General features: G+C 43.1%; 1 protein-coding gene across 1 annotated transcript in view; it reads right to left on the bottom strand.

Moving 5' to 3' along the window:
- il16 (interleukin 16) overlaps nt 1-20,288 on the bottom strand; it is a 129,244-nt gene that overhangs the window by 39,790 nt on the left and 69,166 nt on the right. Inside the window, exons 7-12 of the mRNA XM_067971617.1 lie at nt 19,312-19,454; nt 15,302-15,412; nt 13,589-13,703; nt 4,520-4,593; nt 4,206-4,431; nt 871-988 (exon numbers count right to left, since the gene is read on the bottom strand). Of these exons, the coding sequence (XP_067827718.1) occupies nt 871-988; nt 4,206-4,431; nt 4,520-4,593; nt 13,589-13,703; nt 15,302-15,412; nt 19,312-19,454 (787 nt within the window). The remainder of the gene's footprint in view (nt 1-870; nt 989-4,205; nt 4,432-4,519; nt 4,594-13,588; nt 13,704-15,301; nt 15,413-19,311; nt 19,455-20,288) is intronic.

The raw sequence follows: 20,288 nt of genomic DNA on the forward strand, positions 1-20,288 counted from the left end.
AGCTAGCATCAACTGCTGTTTGTGGAAGAGAGTTCCAAACTTCTACCACCCTTTGCGTGTAGAAGTGTTTCCTAACTTCACTCCTGAAAGTCCAGGCTCTAATTTTTAGGCTCTGTCCCCTAGTCCTAGACTCCCCAACCAGCAAAAATAATTTCTCTCTATCCACCCTATCAGTTCCCCTTAATATCTTGAAAGGGTAGTTTAGCTACATTGAAGGTGCTGTATATGGGTGATTCAGTGAGATTATTCCCTGTACATTTTATTAACTGTCACTCACCCAACCTTCCAAAAAAATTGCATCGAGTAGAGTTGGGCATCCCTGCGAGTTAGCTTTCATTAAACCCACAATCAGTGAGATAGGGCACATTAAACGGGTAATTCCACCATCTAGCACTCCCAGTGTGGAGTACCGATCGCAGGGAGTATATCTTGGGAATTCCCAGGTACAGTGGCCATGATTTTCCATCCATTAGAGACGGACGATCACAGGCTGCTCGCCACGATTTTTGAGATGTGCTCCCTTCAAGCATCACTCCCCACTGGGAGCGCTTGGTCATGGAATAACCCTTTACATCTCCCCCAAAATCTCAGAGCTCCGAATATTCCTTTCTGAAGACATTTGGCATTATATGGAGACTCTGCTCCCAACGTGGAATCTTGTGGGTGGTAATGCCAATTGGAGAACTGGTTGCAGAGGGCATTAAGCCCAGTTCCTGGCACTCTCGAATTTCCAACCGAAGATCGGAAGCCCTGCAAATTGGCCGCACCGAGCCCTGCCTAACTCTCCAAATCAGCACTCACGCAGAGCGAGACTCTTGTGCCGGGGAGCAGAGTCTCGGAAAATTTATCCCGTATACTTTCATCTCTTACCAGAGTCTCCCGTCCAGATGTGCCACCGATCCGGGAGAGAGAGTGTGGATATAAATGCCGGAAGCATGCAGCTGTGTGCACACACTGCACAATCCAATTCCCAAACCAACACCATCCTCTGGGGGAAAGAAAACAGAAGTGAAGTTAGAGGCTATACATTGCACCCCACCCACTGTGCCCACCCCAGCTGCAGCCAATGCTGGTTCCTAGTATCTACCCTGTGAAGTGAAGAGGATTAGATTTCAGCCAACTGAAACGTCTACATCAAAGATTTACTGTTAAAATATTTTCTGAGCTATCTAACTATCTTATATAGGTTCATCATTTCCATGAATGTATCTGGTTATTTTTCACCTGGTTACCACTATCTGCAGGACGACACAGTCCAGGGCTGAGAGGCTTCTTATATAGCTCTATTTATATAGCGCCTTTCACGGCCTCAGGACGTCCTAAAGTGCTTTACAGCCAATGAAGCATTTTTGAAGTGTAGTCACTGTTGTAATGTAGGAAACACAGCAGCCAATTTGCACACAGCAAGGTCCCACAAGCAGCAATGAGATCATCTGTTTTTAGTGATGCTGGCAGAAGGATAAATGTTGGCCAGGTCACTGGGAGAACTGCCCTGCTCTTCTTTGAATTGTGCATTAGGACCTTTTACATCCACCTAAGAGGGCAGACGGGGCCTCAGTTTAACATCTCATTTGAAAGACGGCACCTCTGACAGTGCAGCACTTCCTCGGTGCTGCACTGAAGTGTCAGCCTGGATTATGGGCTCAAGCCTCTGGAGTAGGATTATGAACCCACAACCTTCTGACTCAGGGGCGAGAGTGCTACCCACTGAGCTAAGGCTCACATTTAAGATGTCAATCGGAAGGCTGGGGAGTGCCAGTGGAGATTAATTATTAACAGTTAATAATAAAACTGGACTCAGGGTTCAGTGGGTGAATGAAGGATGTGGAGGAAGGTGGAACAGTCCAGTTTAACACCGAGCTTCGGTTTATTTTTTATTCAAACTATAGTCCCAGTAAAATTACGATCTGGTGAAACTTTCCCAACTGAATAAATACCACTGTGACTGTGTGTACATTAAGGGGTCTGTGACTATATTTAAGGGGTATGAGTATATATTCGGTGGAGGGGGGGGGGTCTATGTGTGTATTTAAGGGGTCTATGTGTGTATTTAAGGGGTCTATGTGTATATTTAAGGGGTCTATGTGTGTATTTAAGGGGTCTATGTGTGTATTTAAGGGGTCTATGTGTGTATTTAAGGGATCTATGTGTGTATTTAAGGGGTCTATGTGTGTATTTAAGGGATCTATGTGTGTATTTAAGGGGTCTATGTGTGTATTTAAGGGATCTATGTGTGTATTTAAGGGATCTATGTGTGTATTTAAGGGGTCTATGTGTGTATTTAAGGGATCTATGTGTGTATTTAAGGGATCTATGTGTGTATTTAAGGGATCTATGTGTGTATTTAAGGGATCTATGTGTGTATTTAAGGGGTCTATGTGTGTATTTAAGGGATCTATGTGTGTATTTAAGGGATCTATGTGTGTATTTAAGGGGTATATGTGTGTATTTAAGGGGTCTATGTGTGTATTTAAGGGATCTATGTGTGTATTTAAGGGGTCTATGTGTGTATTTAAGGGATCTATGTGTGTATTTAAGGGATCTATGTGTGTATTTAAGGGGTCTATGTGTGTATTTAAGGGATCTATGTGTGTATTTAAGGGGTCTATGTGTGTATTTAAGGGATCTATGTGTGTATTTAAGGGGTCTATGTGTGTATTTAAGGGATCTATGTGTGTATTTAAGGGGTCTATGTGTGTATTTAAGGGATCTATGTGTGTATTTAAGGGATCTATGTGTGTATTTAAGGGGTCTATGTGTGTATTTAAGGGATCTATGTGTGTATTTAAGGGATCTATGTGTGTATTTAAGGGGTCTATGTGTGTATTTAAGGGGTCTATGTGTGTATTTAAGGGGTCTATGTGTGTATTTAAGGGGTCTATGTGTGTATTTAAGGGGTCTATGTGTGTATTTAAGGGGTCTATGTGTGTATTTAAGGGATCTATGTGTGTATTTAAGGGATCTATGTGTGTATTTAAGGGGTCTATGTGTGTATTTAAGGGATCTATGTGTGTATTTAAGGGGTCTATGTGTGTATTTAAGGGATCTATGTGTGTATATTTAAGGGATCTATGTGTGTATATTTAAGGAGTCCATGTGTATATTTAAGGGATCTATGTGTGTATTTAAGGGGTCTATGTGTATATTTAAGGGGTCTATGTGTGTATTTAAGGGGTCTATGTGTGTATTTAAGGGATCTATGTGTGTATTTAAGGGGTCTATGTGTGTATTTAAGGGATCTATGTGTGTATTTAAGGGATCTATGTGTGTATTTAAGGGGTCTATGTGTGTATTTAAGGGATCTATGTGTGTATTTAAGGGATCTATGTGTGTATTTAAGGGGTCTATGTGTGTATTTAAGGGATCTATGTGTGTATTTAAGGGATCTATGTGTGTATTTAAGGGGTCTATGTGTGTATTTAAGGGGTCTATGTGTGTATTTAAGGGATCTATGTGTGTATTTAAGGGATCTATGTGTGTATTTAAGGGGTCTATGTGTGTATTTAAGGGGTCTATGTGTGTATTTAAGGGATCTATGTGTGTATTTAAGGGGTCTATGTGTGTATTTAAGGGATCTATGTGTGTATTTAAGGGATCTATGTGTGTATTTAAGGGGTCTATGTGTGTATTTAAGGGATCTATGTGTGTATTTAAGGGGTCTATGTGTGTATTTAAGGGATCTATGTGTGTATATTTAAGGGATCTATGTGTGTATATTTAAGGAGTCCATGTGTATATTTAAGGGATCTATGTGTGTATTTAAGGGGTCTATGTGTATATTTAAGGGGTCTATGTGTGTATTTAAGGGGTCTATGTGTGTATTTAAGGGATCTATGTGTGTATATTTAAGGAGTCCATGTGTATATTTAATGGGTAACCGAGTGAAGCTCCACTCCCATGGACAGATCCTGACTTTGTGCGATAGTGTAAAATGAGTGAAATTGAATCCGAAGCCCACTTTACATCTCTCAATTTTTATTACCGTTGACTTCAATAGAAATAAAAACCGGGAGAGATGTAAAATGTGCTGCCAATTCGCTATCACTTATTGAAATCAATTTCACAACTTGCTGTGGTGGGATTTGAACTCATGACCTCTGGGTTACTAATCCATTAGCCCACCGTACAACATCAGGTAGTCAATGGTAAATTCAGTCAAGGCTTGGTTGACTTATAATTTATCGCTGGAACATTCTTTTGCTTACCTTTGTATAAAGTGACTTCCATAATTATTCTGTCGTTAGGATTTGGAGTCTTTTGCAGGAAGAGCGTGCTATCCAGCTCCGAGCTCCAACGGCTCCCTCTACTGATGTGAGCGTTAGAGCTGATCGACCATGAGCGGCCCAGGTATGCTGCTGATTGACCATGAGTGAGGCTGGGGCTCTTTAGACAAGTCCTGACTGTTAGTGTGAGTACACCTTTCCTTACTTGCTACATGAAAAAAACACATTTAAGTTCTGTTTTTATCGCTTTTCAATTAACAAGTGAAAGTTTTACACTGTATAACCAACAGACTAACCTTAAATATCTGTATAGCTTCATCGTGGGTTAATTCATTCATAGACACTCCATTCACCTCAAGTATCTCATCTCCTGCACAGTGAAAGATTGACAATATGAACAGATCTATCTATGCAAATATAATTTGCCCACTATAACATGGAAGCGTTAATAAAATTAAAAACCATTTTAATAAATTAGTTGCCCTGGAGTGGCTGAGCAGAATTTGTATTTTGCCGGTGTCTGTAATTAGACCCATTTTTTCCATGAAAATCTCAATCAGTGGCTTTGCCCAGCGATCATTTAAAATTATATCGGCCATAATTTCAATGGGGTGAAAATAAAAAGTTATATTTTCAAAAGAATATATTTTATTATATAATTGCCAGAGAGAGGACAGTTAAAACGTCAGTACTGTTTTTCAGGAGCGGGTCAGCTTTCTCAGTCTCTACTATCTCGCTTGGTTTTTTTTTCTACTTGAGAAAGTTCAGTGAACACGGCAAAGGTTGGAAAGAATAGGAGAGAAGATGAGAACAATCTGGAGGCAGTGTTCGGGGATACTGAGCCTGTACTTTAAATTGTGGAAGAAGTGGAAGCCTAAGGGAAGTGAAGTCTGCCTTAATAAGGCTCTTTCATTACCTTTCAGTACATGTTAACGAATTAGTGAGTAAATACAGCCATTTCTGCCCGAAATAAACGGAGCACTTAAGACGCTATAACCGGTAACTTTGAAATTGACATTAATGCAAATAGATAATGATTAGCGCTTTTTGGCTGATATAAATGACTGCCTGTTTTAAATGTGGACGTTTTAAGTGGTGGGAGCTGCATATACAAAAGTCTTCCAACTAATGCATTTCTGTCACATTTCGGAAGTCACACTTCAGATGTCACACTCAGGCATCACATTTCAAAGTGTCAAAAGTATACAGAACGAGAAAGTCACAGTCGTGGTCTTTCTGATCTGTTTAACCTGGTCTCCTCACAATGGCAGGACCTGTGCGTTTATAGGCAGCTGCCAATCTACAGAAACTTACTTCGACATTTATAGAATCAGAGAATGGTTACAGCACAGAAGGAGGCCATTCGGCCCATCAAGCCCGTGCCTGCTCTCTGCAAGAGCAATCCAGCTAGTCCCACTCCCCCACCCTTTCCCCAGAGCCCTGCAGATTTTTTTCCCTCAAGCACTTATCCAATTCCATTTTGAAAGCCATGATTGAATCCGCCTCCAAGACTCTTTCAGGCAGTGCATTCCAAATCCTAACCATTCGCTGCGTAAAATAGTTTTTCCCCATGTCGCCTTTGGTTCTTTTGCCAATTAGTCTGTGATTGACGCTGAATGTGTCTGTTTCCTGACCACTTCCTGTCCAATGGTCTTAAAGGAACAGGACAGTTTAAACAGTCCACCAAGCGGCAAAATATCACAACTGTGCCCCTGACCCCAGACGGCTGAAATCTACAACAGTTTATTTCCCCTGAGAACAATGGGGCTAATTTTCACCATCACTACTTGGACAGTGAACTGGCGGAGTGATTTGCCCGTTGATGTCCATGGAAATAAAAATTGGGTGAATTCTATAACGAGTGTGTGATCTGAGTGACGGTGAGAATCACCCCCACTGAAAATTGCATAGTGAAAAACTGCATAGTGTGCTACACCTTAGTGTGTACCTTAATGAGTGTTACAGCCTAACAGTTTGGTAAGTTATCTTTTAAAAATCAAGAAGCTGGTTCATCTAGATTACACCTGAGTAGTGATTCCAGACTTTTAACTTCTTCTATCACACTTCCCCTAGTATATAAAACAATAAAGCACGCCACACATCCCTGTTAGTGGGCGAGTTTAACTTTTCCTCGTCAGCCTTACTGTTAAATCTGACTGTCTCTCTCTGGACCTAGTCGGCCCTCTTCTTAAGGAACGTTTACCTTCTGTCTGTCTCCCTCAACAGCTTGTTTTGTGGTGTTTAGCTGTCCCCTTTCTATTTTTGCTGGATAGGTGGTTAGCAGTTTGATCTCTGACCCCTCCCTGTCCGGGGGTCGGCCAGTAGAACCCCCCGACCCTTCCCAGATGGAAGCCTCGAGGAGCCATCCACTGCTGCTGTCTAAATGAATAGGTTCATCGGGTCACAATGAGATCCAGGTCTGGGTGGTTCAGAGGAAGGTCTAAATAAGCTTCTACTGTCTCAGCGGAAGCCAGGTATCATTTACAGATCAGTCCATCTCTCTTGGCTTGAATGCACATCTCCTCCTGCCCCCTTCCACCAGCTTCTGGCTGTAGTGGGGATTTTAAACCCATGTGAGCTAAATCTAACTGAAAAGTAAGATTTCATTATAAATCACATCAAGATTAGCTGATCATTTATTTCATTGCTGTTTGTGGGAGCTTGCTGTGCACAAATTGGCTGCTACATGTTACAAAATACACTTCAACAATACACTATTGGCTGTAAAGCGCTTTCAGTCATCCTGGGGTTGTGAAAGGCTCTATATAAATGCAAATCTTTCTTTCTAACATGAATATCTTTTAAGACATCCTCAATCTCAAAGAGAAAACTGACATACATTTTCTCTGTATTACAGTGTAAAAACTTCCACATGATACATCTCGAGGCATCTCGTGATTAGCTCATCTGTTTTAAGCAGGAGTCAGCGTATTTGCATATTGAATCTGGTAATAAACTTATCAATTGACACCATTAAGAACTCAGGCTTCAATGTGTTTACTTGCAAAAAGCAGAAGTGGTGTCTGTGAGGAGCACGTGAATGCAACGCCTTCTGGGTGCACAAAGAGTCCCACACTTTCAGAAAAGCCAATCAAAATGAAAAGCACACTGCACAGCATCACTAGCAAGTTTGCAGGGATCAGCAATGCAGGATTTTCATATTTCAGCAATGCAGGATTTTCAGATTTCAGCAATGCATAATTTGCAGATTTCAGAAACGCACAGTTTGCAGATTTCAACAATGCATAGTTTGCAGATTTCAGCATTGCACAGTTAGCATATTTCAGCTTTGCACAGTTTGCAGATTTCAGCAATGCATGATTTGTAGATTTCAGCAATGCATAATATGTAGATATCAGCAATGCACAGTTTGCAGATTTCAACAATGCACAGTTTGCAGTTTTCAGCATTGCACAGTTATCAGATTACAGCAAGCACAGTTTTCCAATTTCAGAAATGCACAGTTTGCAGTTTTCAGCAATGCACAGTTAGCATATTTCAGAAATGCACAGTTAGCAGATTTCAGCAATGCACAGTTTGCATATTTCAGCTTTGCACAGTTAGTAGATTTCAGCAATGCAAGGTTTGCAGATTTAAGTAATGCACATTTAGCAGATTTCGGTAATGCATGGTTACCAGACTTCAGCAATGCACAGTTAGCAGATTTCAGTAATGCACAGTTAACAGATTTCAGTAATGAACATTTTGTAGCTTTCAGTAATATACAGCTAGCAGATTTCAGTAATGCACAGTTTGGTATTTTCAGTAATGCACAGTTAGCAGATTTTAGTAATGCATGGTTTGCAGTTTTCAGCAGTGTAAGGTAAGCAGAATTCAGTAATGAACAGTTTGTAGATTTCAGTAATATAGAATTAGGAGATTTTGATAATGCAGTTTGTAGCTTTCATCAATATACAGTTAGCAGATATCAGCAATGCACCGATCGTAGATTTAAGTAATGCAGTTAACAGATTTAAGTAATGCACAATTAGCAGATTTCAGCAATGCACAGTTAGCAGATTTCAGCAATGCACAGTTAGCAGATTTAAGTAATGCACAGTTAGCAGATTTCAGCAATGCACAGTTAGCAGATTTCAGTAATGCACAGTTAGCAGATTTCAGCAATGCACAGTTAGCAGATTTCAGTAATGCACAGTTAGCAGATTTCAGTAATGCACATTTAGCAGATGTCAGCAATGCACAGTTAGCAGATTTCAGCAATGCACAGTTAGCAGATTTCAGCAATGCACAGTTAGCAGATTTCAGTAATGAACAGTTTGTAGTTTTCAGCAATATACAGTTTGTAGATTTCGAAAATGCAGTTTGTAGTTTTCATCAATATGCAGTTTACAGATTTCAGAACTGAACAGTTTGTAGTTTTCAGCAATTTACAGTTAGCAGATTTCAGAAATGCACAATTTGTAGTTTTCAGCAATGCATGGTTAGCAGATTTCAATAATGCAGAGTTAGCAGATTTCAGCAACGCACAGTTAGCAGATTTCAGTAATGTACAGTTTGTTGTTTTCAGCAATGCTCAGTTAGCAGATCTCACTCATGAGTTAGTGGATTTCAACAATGCATGATTTGCAGATTTCAGAATGCAAGGTTAGTAGAGTTCAGCAATGCACAGTTAGCAGATTTCAGCAATGCACGGTTAGCAGATTTCAGCAATGAACAGTTAGCAGATTTCAGCAATGCACAGTTAGCAGATTTCAGCAATGCACAGTTAGCAGAATTCAGTAATGAACAGTTTGTAGTTTTCAGCAATATACAGTTTGTAGATTTCGGAAATGCAGTTTGTCGTTTTCATCAATCTGCAGTTTACAGATTTCAGAACTGAACAGTTTGTAGTTTTCAGCAATTTACAGTTAGCAGATTTCAGCAATACACAGTTAGCAGATTTCAGTAATACACAATTAGCATATTTCAGCAATGCACAGTTAGCAGCTTAACAGTTTGCTCTGTAGCACATTTGCAGGTGTGTTCTGACTGGCGCTTCATTCGTCCATGGTAATTCATTCCATCTCACAGAAAGTGCACAGAGTATAATAATACTTTCAACAATAACAACAACTTGCATTTATATAGCACCTTTAATGTTGGCAAACGTCCTAAGGCACGTCACAGGAATGTAATTAGACAAAATGAACACTGAGCCAAAGAAGGAGATATTAGGAGTGGTGATTAAAACCTTGGTTAGTGAGGTGGGTTTTAAGGAGCAATGGAGGAGAGAGAGGGGGAGAGGTTTAAGGACGAGAATTGCAGAGCTTCGGACCTAGACGGCTGAAGGCACGACCGCCAATCGTGGGGCGAAGGGAGTGGGATATGCGTAAGCGGTTAGAATTAGAGGATCTTGAAGGGTTGTAGGGCTGGATGAGGTTACAGAGGTAGGGAGGGTTGAGGCCACAGAGGGATTTGAACATAAGGCTGACAGGTTTCATTTAACTACTGATTAAAATCTGGCATAATTAGTCAAATAGAGGAAATGACGTCTTTCCTACCTGTGACCCAAGATGTATTAATGTTGTTGGGGGAGGGAGAGAAGCTACTGAATTGGTGTCATTGAAGTCCAGCTGGAGAGACGGGGGAATCGGTTAAGGAAGGGCACATTGAAACCTAAAACCTGTCTATCATTTTATGTTTTTTAAAAGTAACACTTAGGCTGCATTCACACTGCAAATGTAGCGTTGGTGTGAAGTGGATTCATTTTGCACCGATGCTCCAGTTATACTGTAAATACAGCCTGAACCTGGAACTGACCCAAACCGAAGCAGAATGAGACACCCTGGAGAAAGGGGTCTTCACTGTGCTTCGCTTTGGAATCAGTTCAGAACCGATTTACAGTCCAGAAGTTTGGCATCACACTGACACTAACTGTGAAAAGCACAATTTTCTTTCCCCGCTATACTGTTCTCCCCTCCTCTCCTGAAACCATGATGGGTCATGGATCCACAAGCCCCAGTTTGACCTCTGCTACTTCACCCATTCTTCATGTGGGTAGGCTATTTGACTATGTAAGGCAGCACAGTGACAGCTGATCCTGTCCTCACTCTACATCCACTTGCACACTGACTAACACGGGTCTCTGAATAGTGAGCAGGAACTGATCTTTCCCTCCCTCTGTTGGGTGTTCAGGCCAATTGTAATGTGCCTGATACCATCCCACTGAAATGATCAAACTCCGCACAGAACAGGGTTTGAACCTGGGATATCCTGGTCTCTTTACTCATTGTACATTGCCTTTAGAAACTGAGCTATCAGAGAGGTGCCAGAAGTACAATTTTAATCAACAGTTGCAGGGTTTTGTGAATTTAAACTGAAAATTAAGCCAATTGGTCATCTCGAGAATGAGATCAAAAATTTGCAAAGTGTTTTTTTTAATTGCATCCTCAAAAAACGTACGTTCACGTATATATTTTCTGAAGCCATTGTATATTTTAGTCTACCCTCACACAAATCCTCAACATCATCACCAGCAGCCAAATGCACAAAGCCCAACTGAAGATTATCCATCGGACATAACCCACCCCACATAAAAGCTCCACAAATGACATCCTGTTGTACTAGGTGACTGCTGGAGGGGATGTGGCTGGAACGGCCTCCTCGTCCACATATTTTGGGCGTGATGCCACATCCAGCCTTTCTGGATAGCGGTCGGGGAGACTACTGGATCCACAAGCCCCAGTTTGACCTCTGCTACTTCACCCATTCTTCATGTGGGTAGGCTATTTGACTATGTAAGGCAGCACAGTGACAGCGTGTTACACTCACCACGTGTCATGTATAGGAGTAGTTTGAGACATGACGTGTGGTGAGTATAACAGGTTTGGGAGGATAAAGATGACTTTAGGTCCATGGTTCCCAAAGCTCTCCACCGCTGGGGGTTTCCTTACCTCATGTCTGAGTCTGCTGTAGACTAATTGATAGAGATTGATTGCTGTGATTAGTCAATATCTCCATTATTGTTGTATCTTGTGACTACCAGGATGGTAGAAGGCGAACTAAATGGACCTTGGCCTTTTTTTGTCTAGCAATTCCTATTTTCCTATGACTAGCATTGCAATCTCAGAGGACCCAGCTCAATGCTTGCTGTAATTGGTTGTGATGGAGGGCCTCCTGTAATGAGAAGGTTAGCACAACCAATAGCTGTGAGTATTTGCATCCACCCCTCTGCAGTAAAGTACACCCCTTCCCACATCCAAAGTGGGGCCGAAGAACGTGTGGGAGATGTGCCGGACTGAATGAGGGATGTCTGGAAACGCCAAGCAGTCTGGGACCTCTTCTTGGAGGCTCAAACTGTACCCTCCTCCAGCTCAGCACAGCTCCCCACCCACTGACCTTGAAGGGAAACCACCCCAACAGACATGACCGTATGGCTTTACCCGCCAATCTCCATCCCCTGTTCCCCGTCCTAACTACTCCCCAGACACCAAACGAGCTGCCTCAACCCCCTGACCCACAACGTTCCCAGCGCAAGCGCAGTGGTGGATGTTTCAGTGTATCTCCGGCTCTTTGTAATAGCAATCCAGTTAGTCCCAATCCCCCGCCCTTTCCCCGTAGCCCTGCAAATTTATACAATCGCCAACCCTAGTTGGACATAGTCTTGGAGGTGTCATCACATGACTAGGATGGTACCAGGGATAAAAGATTTCAGTTACGTGGAGAGACTGGAGAATTTGGGATTGTTCTACTTAGAGCAGAGAAGATTAAGGGGAGATTTGCTAGAAGTGTTCAAAATCATGAAGGGTTTTGATAGAGTGAATAAGGAGAAACTGTTTCCAGTGGCAGAAGGGTCGGTAACCAAAGGACACAAACTAAAGGTAATTGGCAAAAGAACCAGAGGCGACATGAAGAAAAAAAATTTACGCAGCAAGTTGTTATGATCTGGAATGTACTGCCTGGGCGGTGGAAGCAGATTCAATAGTAACTTTCAAAAGGGAATTGGATAAATACTTGAATGGAAAAATTTGCAGGGCTATGGGGAAAGAGCAGGGGAGTGGGGCTGGTTGGAATAGCTCTTTCAAAGAGCCGGCACAGGAACGATAGGCTGAATGGCCTCCTTCTGTGCTGTATCATTCTATGATTCTGTGACTTCCTGCCATTGGTCGTCCAACATGTCCAGACTCACGGTGCACCGCCTTCCCACACCAATTGGAAAGCGAATAGGAACATAGGAACAGGAGGTGGCCATTCAGCCCCTTGAGCCTGTTCTGCCATTCAATTAGGTCTTGGCTGATCTGTATCCTAACTCCATCCACCCGCCTTGGCTCCATATCCCTTAATACCCTTGGCTAGCAAAATTCTACCGATCTCAGATTTAAAATTATTAATTGAGCTAGCATCTACTGCTTTTTGTGGGAGGAAGTTCCACACATCTATCATCCTTTGCATGAAGAAGTGCTTCCTAACTTCTCTCCCGAATGGCCTGGTTCTGATTTTAGTGTTATGTCCCCTTTTCCTAGACTCCCCCACCAGCGGAAAAAGTTTCTCTCTATCTTCCCTATCAATTCCTTTCAAAGTCCTAAAAACCTCAATCAAATCACCCCTTAACCTTCTATATTCCAGGGAATACAAGCCTAGTTTATGTAATCTCTCCTCATAATCTAACCCTTGGAGCTCTTCATATCGACTCTTCATTACCTAATTGGATGATTCTTGACCGTTAGTCAAACAGCCTTTTTTCCCATCTCCAATATTTTTGTAACCAGTAAACAAAAGTGTTCAAAGAAAATTTTTTTAAAAACACAATTTTTTAATACCCCTATGATTTTTCTCCTGGATTTGCTCGCAGCAGTGCCCTGAGGATTAGCCTTTAATTCCTGGAGACTCCAGGGCAATCCTGGAAGGTTGGCCACCCCTAGATATAATGGCTCCTTAGAATCTATATGTAAATGTTCACTTCAATGTACAGTTGCCGAATGCTTTAATCAGCCGACTGGTTTCCAAAAACATTCTCTGTTACAGCGCGCCTGAGAGAACGACATGAACAACTCCCTCTGTTACTCTGGAGTTTACATACCTGGGAGAACGATACGCACAAGTCCCCCGTTACTCCAGAGTTTACATACCTGGGAGAACGATACGCACAAGTCCCCCGTTACTCCAGAGTTTACATACCTGGGAGAACGATACGCACAAGTCCCCCGTTACTCCAGAGTTTACATACCTGGGAGAACACACGCACACAAGTCCCCCTGTTACTCTGGAGTTTACATACCTGAGAGAACACACGCACAACTCCCCTCGTTACTCCAGAGTTTACATACCTGAGAGAACTACACAAACAAGTCCCCCCGTTACTCTGGAGTTTACATACCTGAGAGAACAACGCGCACAAGTCCCCCGTTACTCCAGAGTTTACATACCTTCCCTCAGCCTGCCATCAGCAGCAGCTGTCCCTTCCGGGTATATCGTCTTTACAAAGATTCCCATTGGTCCATAAACACTGTCTCTTCCTCCGACCACACTAAAGCCCAAACCCTGGAAGGACGATAGTTATCACATTCCTCAGTTAGACCGCAGACCACACTCAGAAATGATAAATTATAACATTAGCATTCTTCTAGCGCCTTGTCACATTCAAATGTCTCAGAGCGGGTCACACAATAAATTATTTTGAAGCGCACGGACTGTTGTTATGGGATAGAAATTGGACCTGGTTATATATGTTTTACGGGCATAAAACGGGCACAATAAGAACCAATTTCGGGGACAAATGTCCCACTCCGCAAGGACGCCTGAAAAATACCTGACCCAAAATTGGCTGCTTAAAACAGGTCCTAATAAGGGCCTGGTTTAGGACCATGAGGGAAATTGGGCTGTCCTGAGCGGAGCAGGTGTCAGGCCTGCTCTCAGGTTTAGCAAGAGGCCGCCACCGAAAAGGTAAGTACATTTTTTAAAAAAATTCATGTGGAGTCAGGAGGAGCTGGAGTGCTCCTCCCAGCTCCACGACACTCCGGACAGTTGCTGGCGGCCGGGATCGTTCCCCCTCCTGCTGTCCTCCACCCCCTTCCCCGCCACTTCCTCGAGAGCCACTGCCGGCGAGGCACGTGACCCGAAATTGCTTTTCAGAGAAGGGCGAGCTGCCCGTGGAGGTGCGACAAGTACCGGCAGCTCGCCCAAATGATTCAAATTGAGGCCTGAGGCCCAATCTCGAGCCAGGCCTCGGGCCTCCCGGCTGGGGTGCCCGCTGATTGCGCCAGTGCTGATTCTAGGCCTGAAAGCAGGCCCAGACAAACTTATACCCCAGGTGAGCTGAGTACAAGTTAACATAGCAATGTAATCATTCATTGCATGATGGCCTCCTAATTGTAATAACACTTGCACTGTGTGATGTTCATTTAAGTAGCAACTTTAAAAGCAAAGCATTTTCATGTGTTCCCTCTTTTCGTTTCCTTACATGGGAACATAGGAAGGAAGTGGGCCATTCAGTTCCTCGAGCCTATTCCGCCATTCAATTAGATCATGGCTAATCTTAACTCCACTTACCCGCCTTGGTTCCGTAACCCTTAATACCCTGGCCTAACAAAAATTTATCAATTTCAATTTTGAAATTTTGATTTGACCCCTAGCCTCAACAGCTTTTGGGGAGACAGAGTTCCAGATTTCCACTACACTATGTGCAATTCCGTGTGCTCTCATTTTTGTTAGCAGTCTCTTATGTGGAACCTTATCGAATGCTTTCTGGAAGTCCATCTAAATAACATCAGTAGACACTCCCTTAACTACCACGTTAGTTACCTCCCCAAAAAATTCACCTAGGTTCATTAGACATGACTTACCCTTTACAAATCCATGCTCTCTCTGATCAGTTCATGTTTGTCCAAGTGCTCAGTCACTAGATTCTAGTAACTTCCCCACAACAGACGTTAAGACTAATAGGAATATAATTTCTTAGTTCATCTCTCTTACCCTTCTTAAATAATGGAGTGACATTGGCAGTTTTCCAATCTACGGGGACAATTCCTGAATCGAAAGAGTTTTGAAAGATCATGACTAGAGCATCTATAATTTCCTCACCTCCTTTTATTAATACCCTGGGGTAGAAACCATCAGGTCCTGGAGATGGCGTGCCTTACCTTTCCTTGACCTTTCATCAAAACAATGTTTGAAATGACTGAGGGCGGCGCACTGTAGCACGAGTGGATTAAATGGGCTGAACTTAGAGATCGACCGGCTCTAGTGATAGTCTGTAGGAAAAGACCACGCGTCACAAAGGGAAAATCCCATCGACAATAAACACCAATCAGCTCTGAAACCCCAAGAATTTCAGGCACATCATTTTAATTCCCAATTGATAAGGAAACAATTTTGGTGGAAGGCTGCTGAAGAAATTGGAACAGCTTTTCCACTTCTTCGCCTGGGTGTAAATAACCACCTGGACAACAACATCAACAACAACTTACATTTATATAGCACCTTTAATGTAGCAAAACGTCCCAGGGCGCTTCACAGGAGCGATTATCAGACTGAATTTGACACGGAGCCACATAAAGAGATATTAGGACAAGTGACCAAAAGTTTGATCAAAGAGGTAGGTTTTAAGGAAGTCCTAAAGGAGGAGAGAGAGGTAGAAATCTGGAGAGATTTAGGGAGGGAATTCCAGAGCTTAGGGCCTAGATAGCTGAAGGCATGGCCGCCAATGGTGGAGCGATGGAAATCGGGGTTGCGCAGGAGGCCAGAATTGGAGGAGTGCAGAGATCTTGGAGGGTTGTAGGACTGGAGGAGGTTACAGAGATCAGGTGGGGTGAGGCCATGGAGGGATTTGAACACAAAGATGAGAATTTTAAATCTGAGGCGTTGCCAGACTGGGAGCCAATGTAGGTCAGTGAGCAAAGGGCGAACGGGTCTTGTGGGGGTCATGTTACGAGCAGCAGAGTTTTGGTTGAGCTAAAGTTTACGGAGGGTGGAAAGTGGGAGGCCAGCCAGGAGAGCATTGGAATAGTCGTGTCTGGAGATAACAAATGCATGGATGAGGGTTTCAGCAGCAGATGGTCTGAGGCAGAAACGGAGATGGGCGATATCACGAAGTTGGAAGTAGGTGGTCTTCATGGTGGAGGGGGTATGGTGTTAAAAGCTCAGCTCAGGATCAAGTATGATGCTGATTACATAGGGCACAGAAAATTGGGCAGGACTGTACATCCGTAAAGGGACATGCCCGATTTCCCTCTCAGCTTTCCACCCTGGCGATTATTTACATCCTAGCCCCAAAAAGGTCAAGTTTCCCCCCTGTAACCTTTCATGTACACGGTGGGCAACTGGTGAGGTTGCAGCAAAGTGTTCCCACCCACCTTCACCCAGCCCAGTTCATAGTAGACTCGCTCGGTTAATGAAAGTTGATTTACTGCTGGGACCACAAGGTAAAAATGTTGAGCGAAAGCTTGAACACTAACACTCTGCCCCGCTGGGCAGATACCAGCACTTTAAACAGCCACACTCAGAATGTCGGTTTTGGATTGAGAACAATGAATGGAAAATAGGAACAGGAGTAGGCCATTCGGCCCCTCGAGCCTGCTCCACCATTCAATTAGATCATGTATCTTAACTCCATTTTTCCACCTTTGCTCCATATCCCTTGATACCCTGATCCAACAAAAATCTATCGTTCTCAGTCTTGTAAGCTCCAATTGACCCTTTTGGGGGAGAGAGTTCCAGATTCCCACTACCCTTTGTGTGATAAAATGCTTCCTGATTTCCATCCTAAATGGCCTAGCTCTAATTTTAAGATTATGTCTCTTCGTTCTTGATTCCCCATCAGAGGTTTCTCTTAATCTACCCGATTGAATCCATTTTAAACACCTCAATTAGATCACCCCTCAATCTTCTATACTCAAGGGAATACAAGCCAAGTTTATGCAATCTGTCCTCATAATTTATATATCCTTCCTGAGATGCGGTGCCAAGAACTGAATGCAGTACTCCAGCTGGGGTCTGACCAAGGCTCTGTACATCGGAAACATAACTCCCTCCCCTTTGTATTCCAGCCCTCTTGAGATAAAGGCCAACATTCTATTACCCATTTTGATTGCCTTATATACCTGTTCACTGGATTTAAATGAACGGAACAAAATGAAAACACTGACATTCTTTTTTATAAGACTAGTGCTCTGAGCAGCACATCGGTGAAAATGGGGAAGAGGCTGTGCCAGCTTTTAATCAGAGTGCTGGTTTTGGGTTGATAGCAATGAGCAGCACAAAAGTGCATTACAACGCTAACACAGCAGCGTGGCAGGCTGTGCAGGGGTTTCCTCGGTTGTTTAAAATGCCAGATAGTCCTGAGCAGCACTGCCCAGCAGTGCAGTGCGTGTTGTGGGATCGCCACCCTCTGATACGGTGTGACGACTGGATTCCACCGTGCATGGGTTTCAATACAAGTACCAATTTTATTTTATTCAGCTACGCATTAAAAGGATCATTTCACAAAATTACATTCCCAATGCGAGCCCTCCCTCATTAAACAGATTGTTCCTTCACCCATTGGGTCATCGTGGGAGCTACGAGTGGGCCTTTTTTTTTTTACAAAGGCCGTAGAGAAATGCTGCAGCCAACTGGCCCACAGGAAGGCCCCGCAAACAGTAATAAGATGGGAGATGATACAAAGATGGGAGGGAAAGTAGAGAGTGAGGAGGACATAAAAAACCTGCAAGGGGATATAGACAGGCTGGGTGAGTGGGCGGAGATTTGGCAGATGCAATATAATATTGGAAAATGTGAGGTTATGCACTTTGGCAGGAAAAATCAGAGAGCAAGTTATTTTCTTAATGGCGAGAGACTGGAAAGTACTGCAGTACAAAGGGATCTGGGGGTCCTAGTGCAAGAAAATCAAAAAGTTGGTATGCAGGTGCAGCAGGTGATCAAGAAAGCCAACGGAATGTTGGCTTTTATTGCTAGGGGGATAGAATATAAAAACAAGGAGGTATTGCTGCAGTTATATAAGGTATTGGTGAGACCGCACCTGGAATACTGCATACAGTTTTGGTCTCCATACTTAAGAAAAGACATACTTGCTCTCGAGGCAGTACAAAGAAGGTTCACTCGGTTAATCCCGGGGATGAGGGGGCGGACATATGAGGAGAGGTTGAGTAGATTGGGACTCTACTCATTGGAGTTCAGAAGAATGAGAGGCGATCTTATTGAAACATATAAGATTGTGAAGGGTCTTGATCGGGTGGATGCAGTAAGGATGTTCCCAAAGATGGGTGAAACTAGAACTAGGGGGCATAATCTTAGAATAAGGGGCTGCTCTTTCAAAACTGAGATGAGGAGAAACTTCTTCACTCAGAGGGTGGTAGGTCTGTGGAATTTGCTGCCCCAGGAAGCTGTGGAAGCTACATCATTAGATAAATTTAAAACAGAAATAGACAGTTTCCTAGAAGTAAAGGGAATTAGGGGTTATGGGGAGCGGGCAGGAAATTGGACATGAAGCTGAGTTCGGATCGGTCAATGCCCTGTGGGTGGCGGAGAGGGCCCAGGGGCTATGTGGCCGGGTCCTGCTCCGACTTCTTGTGTTCTTTAGATTTGTGGTTGGGATCAGATCAGCCATGATCTTATTGAATGGCGGAGCAGGCTCGAGGGGCCGATTGGCCTACTCCTGCTCCAATTTCTTATGTTCTTATGTTCTTATGTTCTTAAGATAAATGACCAGATAATCTGTTTTAGTGATGTTGGTTGAGGGATAAATATTGGCCAGGACACTGGGAAGAACTCCCTGCTCTCCCTCGAAAAGTGCCGTGGGATCTTCTACGTTCATCTGAGAGGGCAAATGGGGCCTCAGTTTAACGTCTCATCTGAAAGACAGCACTTCTGACAGTGCAGCACTCTCTCAGTACTACACTGGAGTGTCAGCCTGGATTTTGTGCTTAAGTCTCTGGAATGGGGCTTGAAACCACAACCTATTGACTCAGAAGACATGAGCCACGACTGCCAGCTATTAAATAATTTAGATCTCACATTAAGTTAAAAAGAAAATGTGTACATAATGAAACATTACTGTGATACAATCTGTCTTAATGACGCTCAATCTGTGGTTTAGGAATCGTGGAAATTCTGTTCGTCACGCTTCCTGACCAGGCTCTCTGGAACATCTTACATGGGCACCTCCTGGAGCTTCCAGCTGTTGAGAGAGAGATTTCCTGTTGCCACAAAGTGAATGAGTTGGAGGATTTCTACAGGGACCCTGTTTCGTAGCAACCAGAGAATCAACATTTTTGTCCAGCCAGTAGGAATTCACTCCTGCCAAAAATACAAGTTGTAAGTCATTGGAAGACAGAAGGTGATCTAATATTAGCAACAGGTCAAAACCACAGGGCCCACAGTCCAGTACATCTGGGGTGATAGAAGAGCACTGGCTGGACTCATAATTAAAGTTGCACAACTACGTGACATTGGGGTTGAGCACTGCGTTTTATACGGTGCAGTTCATGGATTCCATTACCTATGGGCTAGCAGTGTTAACAGGCCTGTGAGGCCCTTATTGTGTACGCACAGCCCTTCAGAGCGTAGCAGACACTACGGGGCAGATATTGACTTTGTGCGATAGTGTAAAACGGGGGCTAGTCGGCAGACCATTGAAATTAATGGGAATAAAAACGGGGAGGGTTGTAAAACGGGCTGCTGATTTGCTATCACCCGTTTTACACGATCGCACAAAGTCAATATCTTCCCCTGCATGGGATAGAAGCACTGAAGAGAAATGGCCAGCTACAGTGCCACAGAGAGTGGCAGCCATCATTCATGGTTAATCATCAGTCTTCTATATGAAAAAAAGTGCTCCCATTGTCTTGTACGACTCCTTTACAGAAATGTTGGATATAGATATATATAAATTGGTGAAATACACTCTGATTATGACACCAGTTGATTATGAACTGTTTAAACAATTTGCACAGAAATAGCTCCAGTGCTGGGGAGGTAGATATAGTCAGCGATAAACATTTCTTATTGAGAGAATTACACCAAGCCGTTTCAATTTATATCTGGTTTTTCGCCTCTCCCAGGAGATCACATGGTGTGGGGTGGGGAGTGTATATATTGTGATACACAAGGTATCACGGTTGTGTGGGACAG

The sequence above is a fragment of the Heptranchias perlo genome, chromosome 34, assembly GCF_035084215.1.
Source record: "Heptranchias perlo isolate sHepPer1 chromosome 34, sHepPer1.hap1, whole genome shotgun sequence".
NCBI lineage: Eukaryota > Metazoa > Chordata > Chondrichthyes > Hexanchiformes > Hexanchidae > Heptranchias > Heptranchias perlo.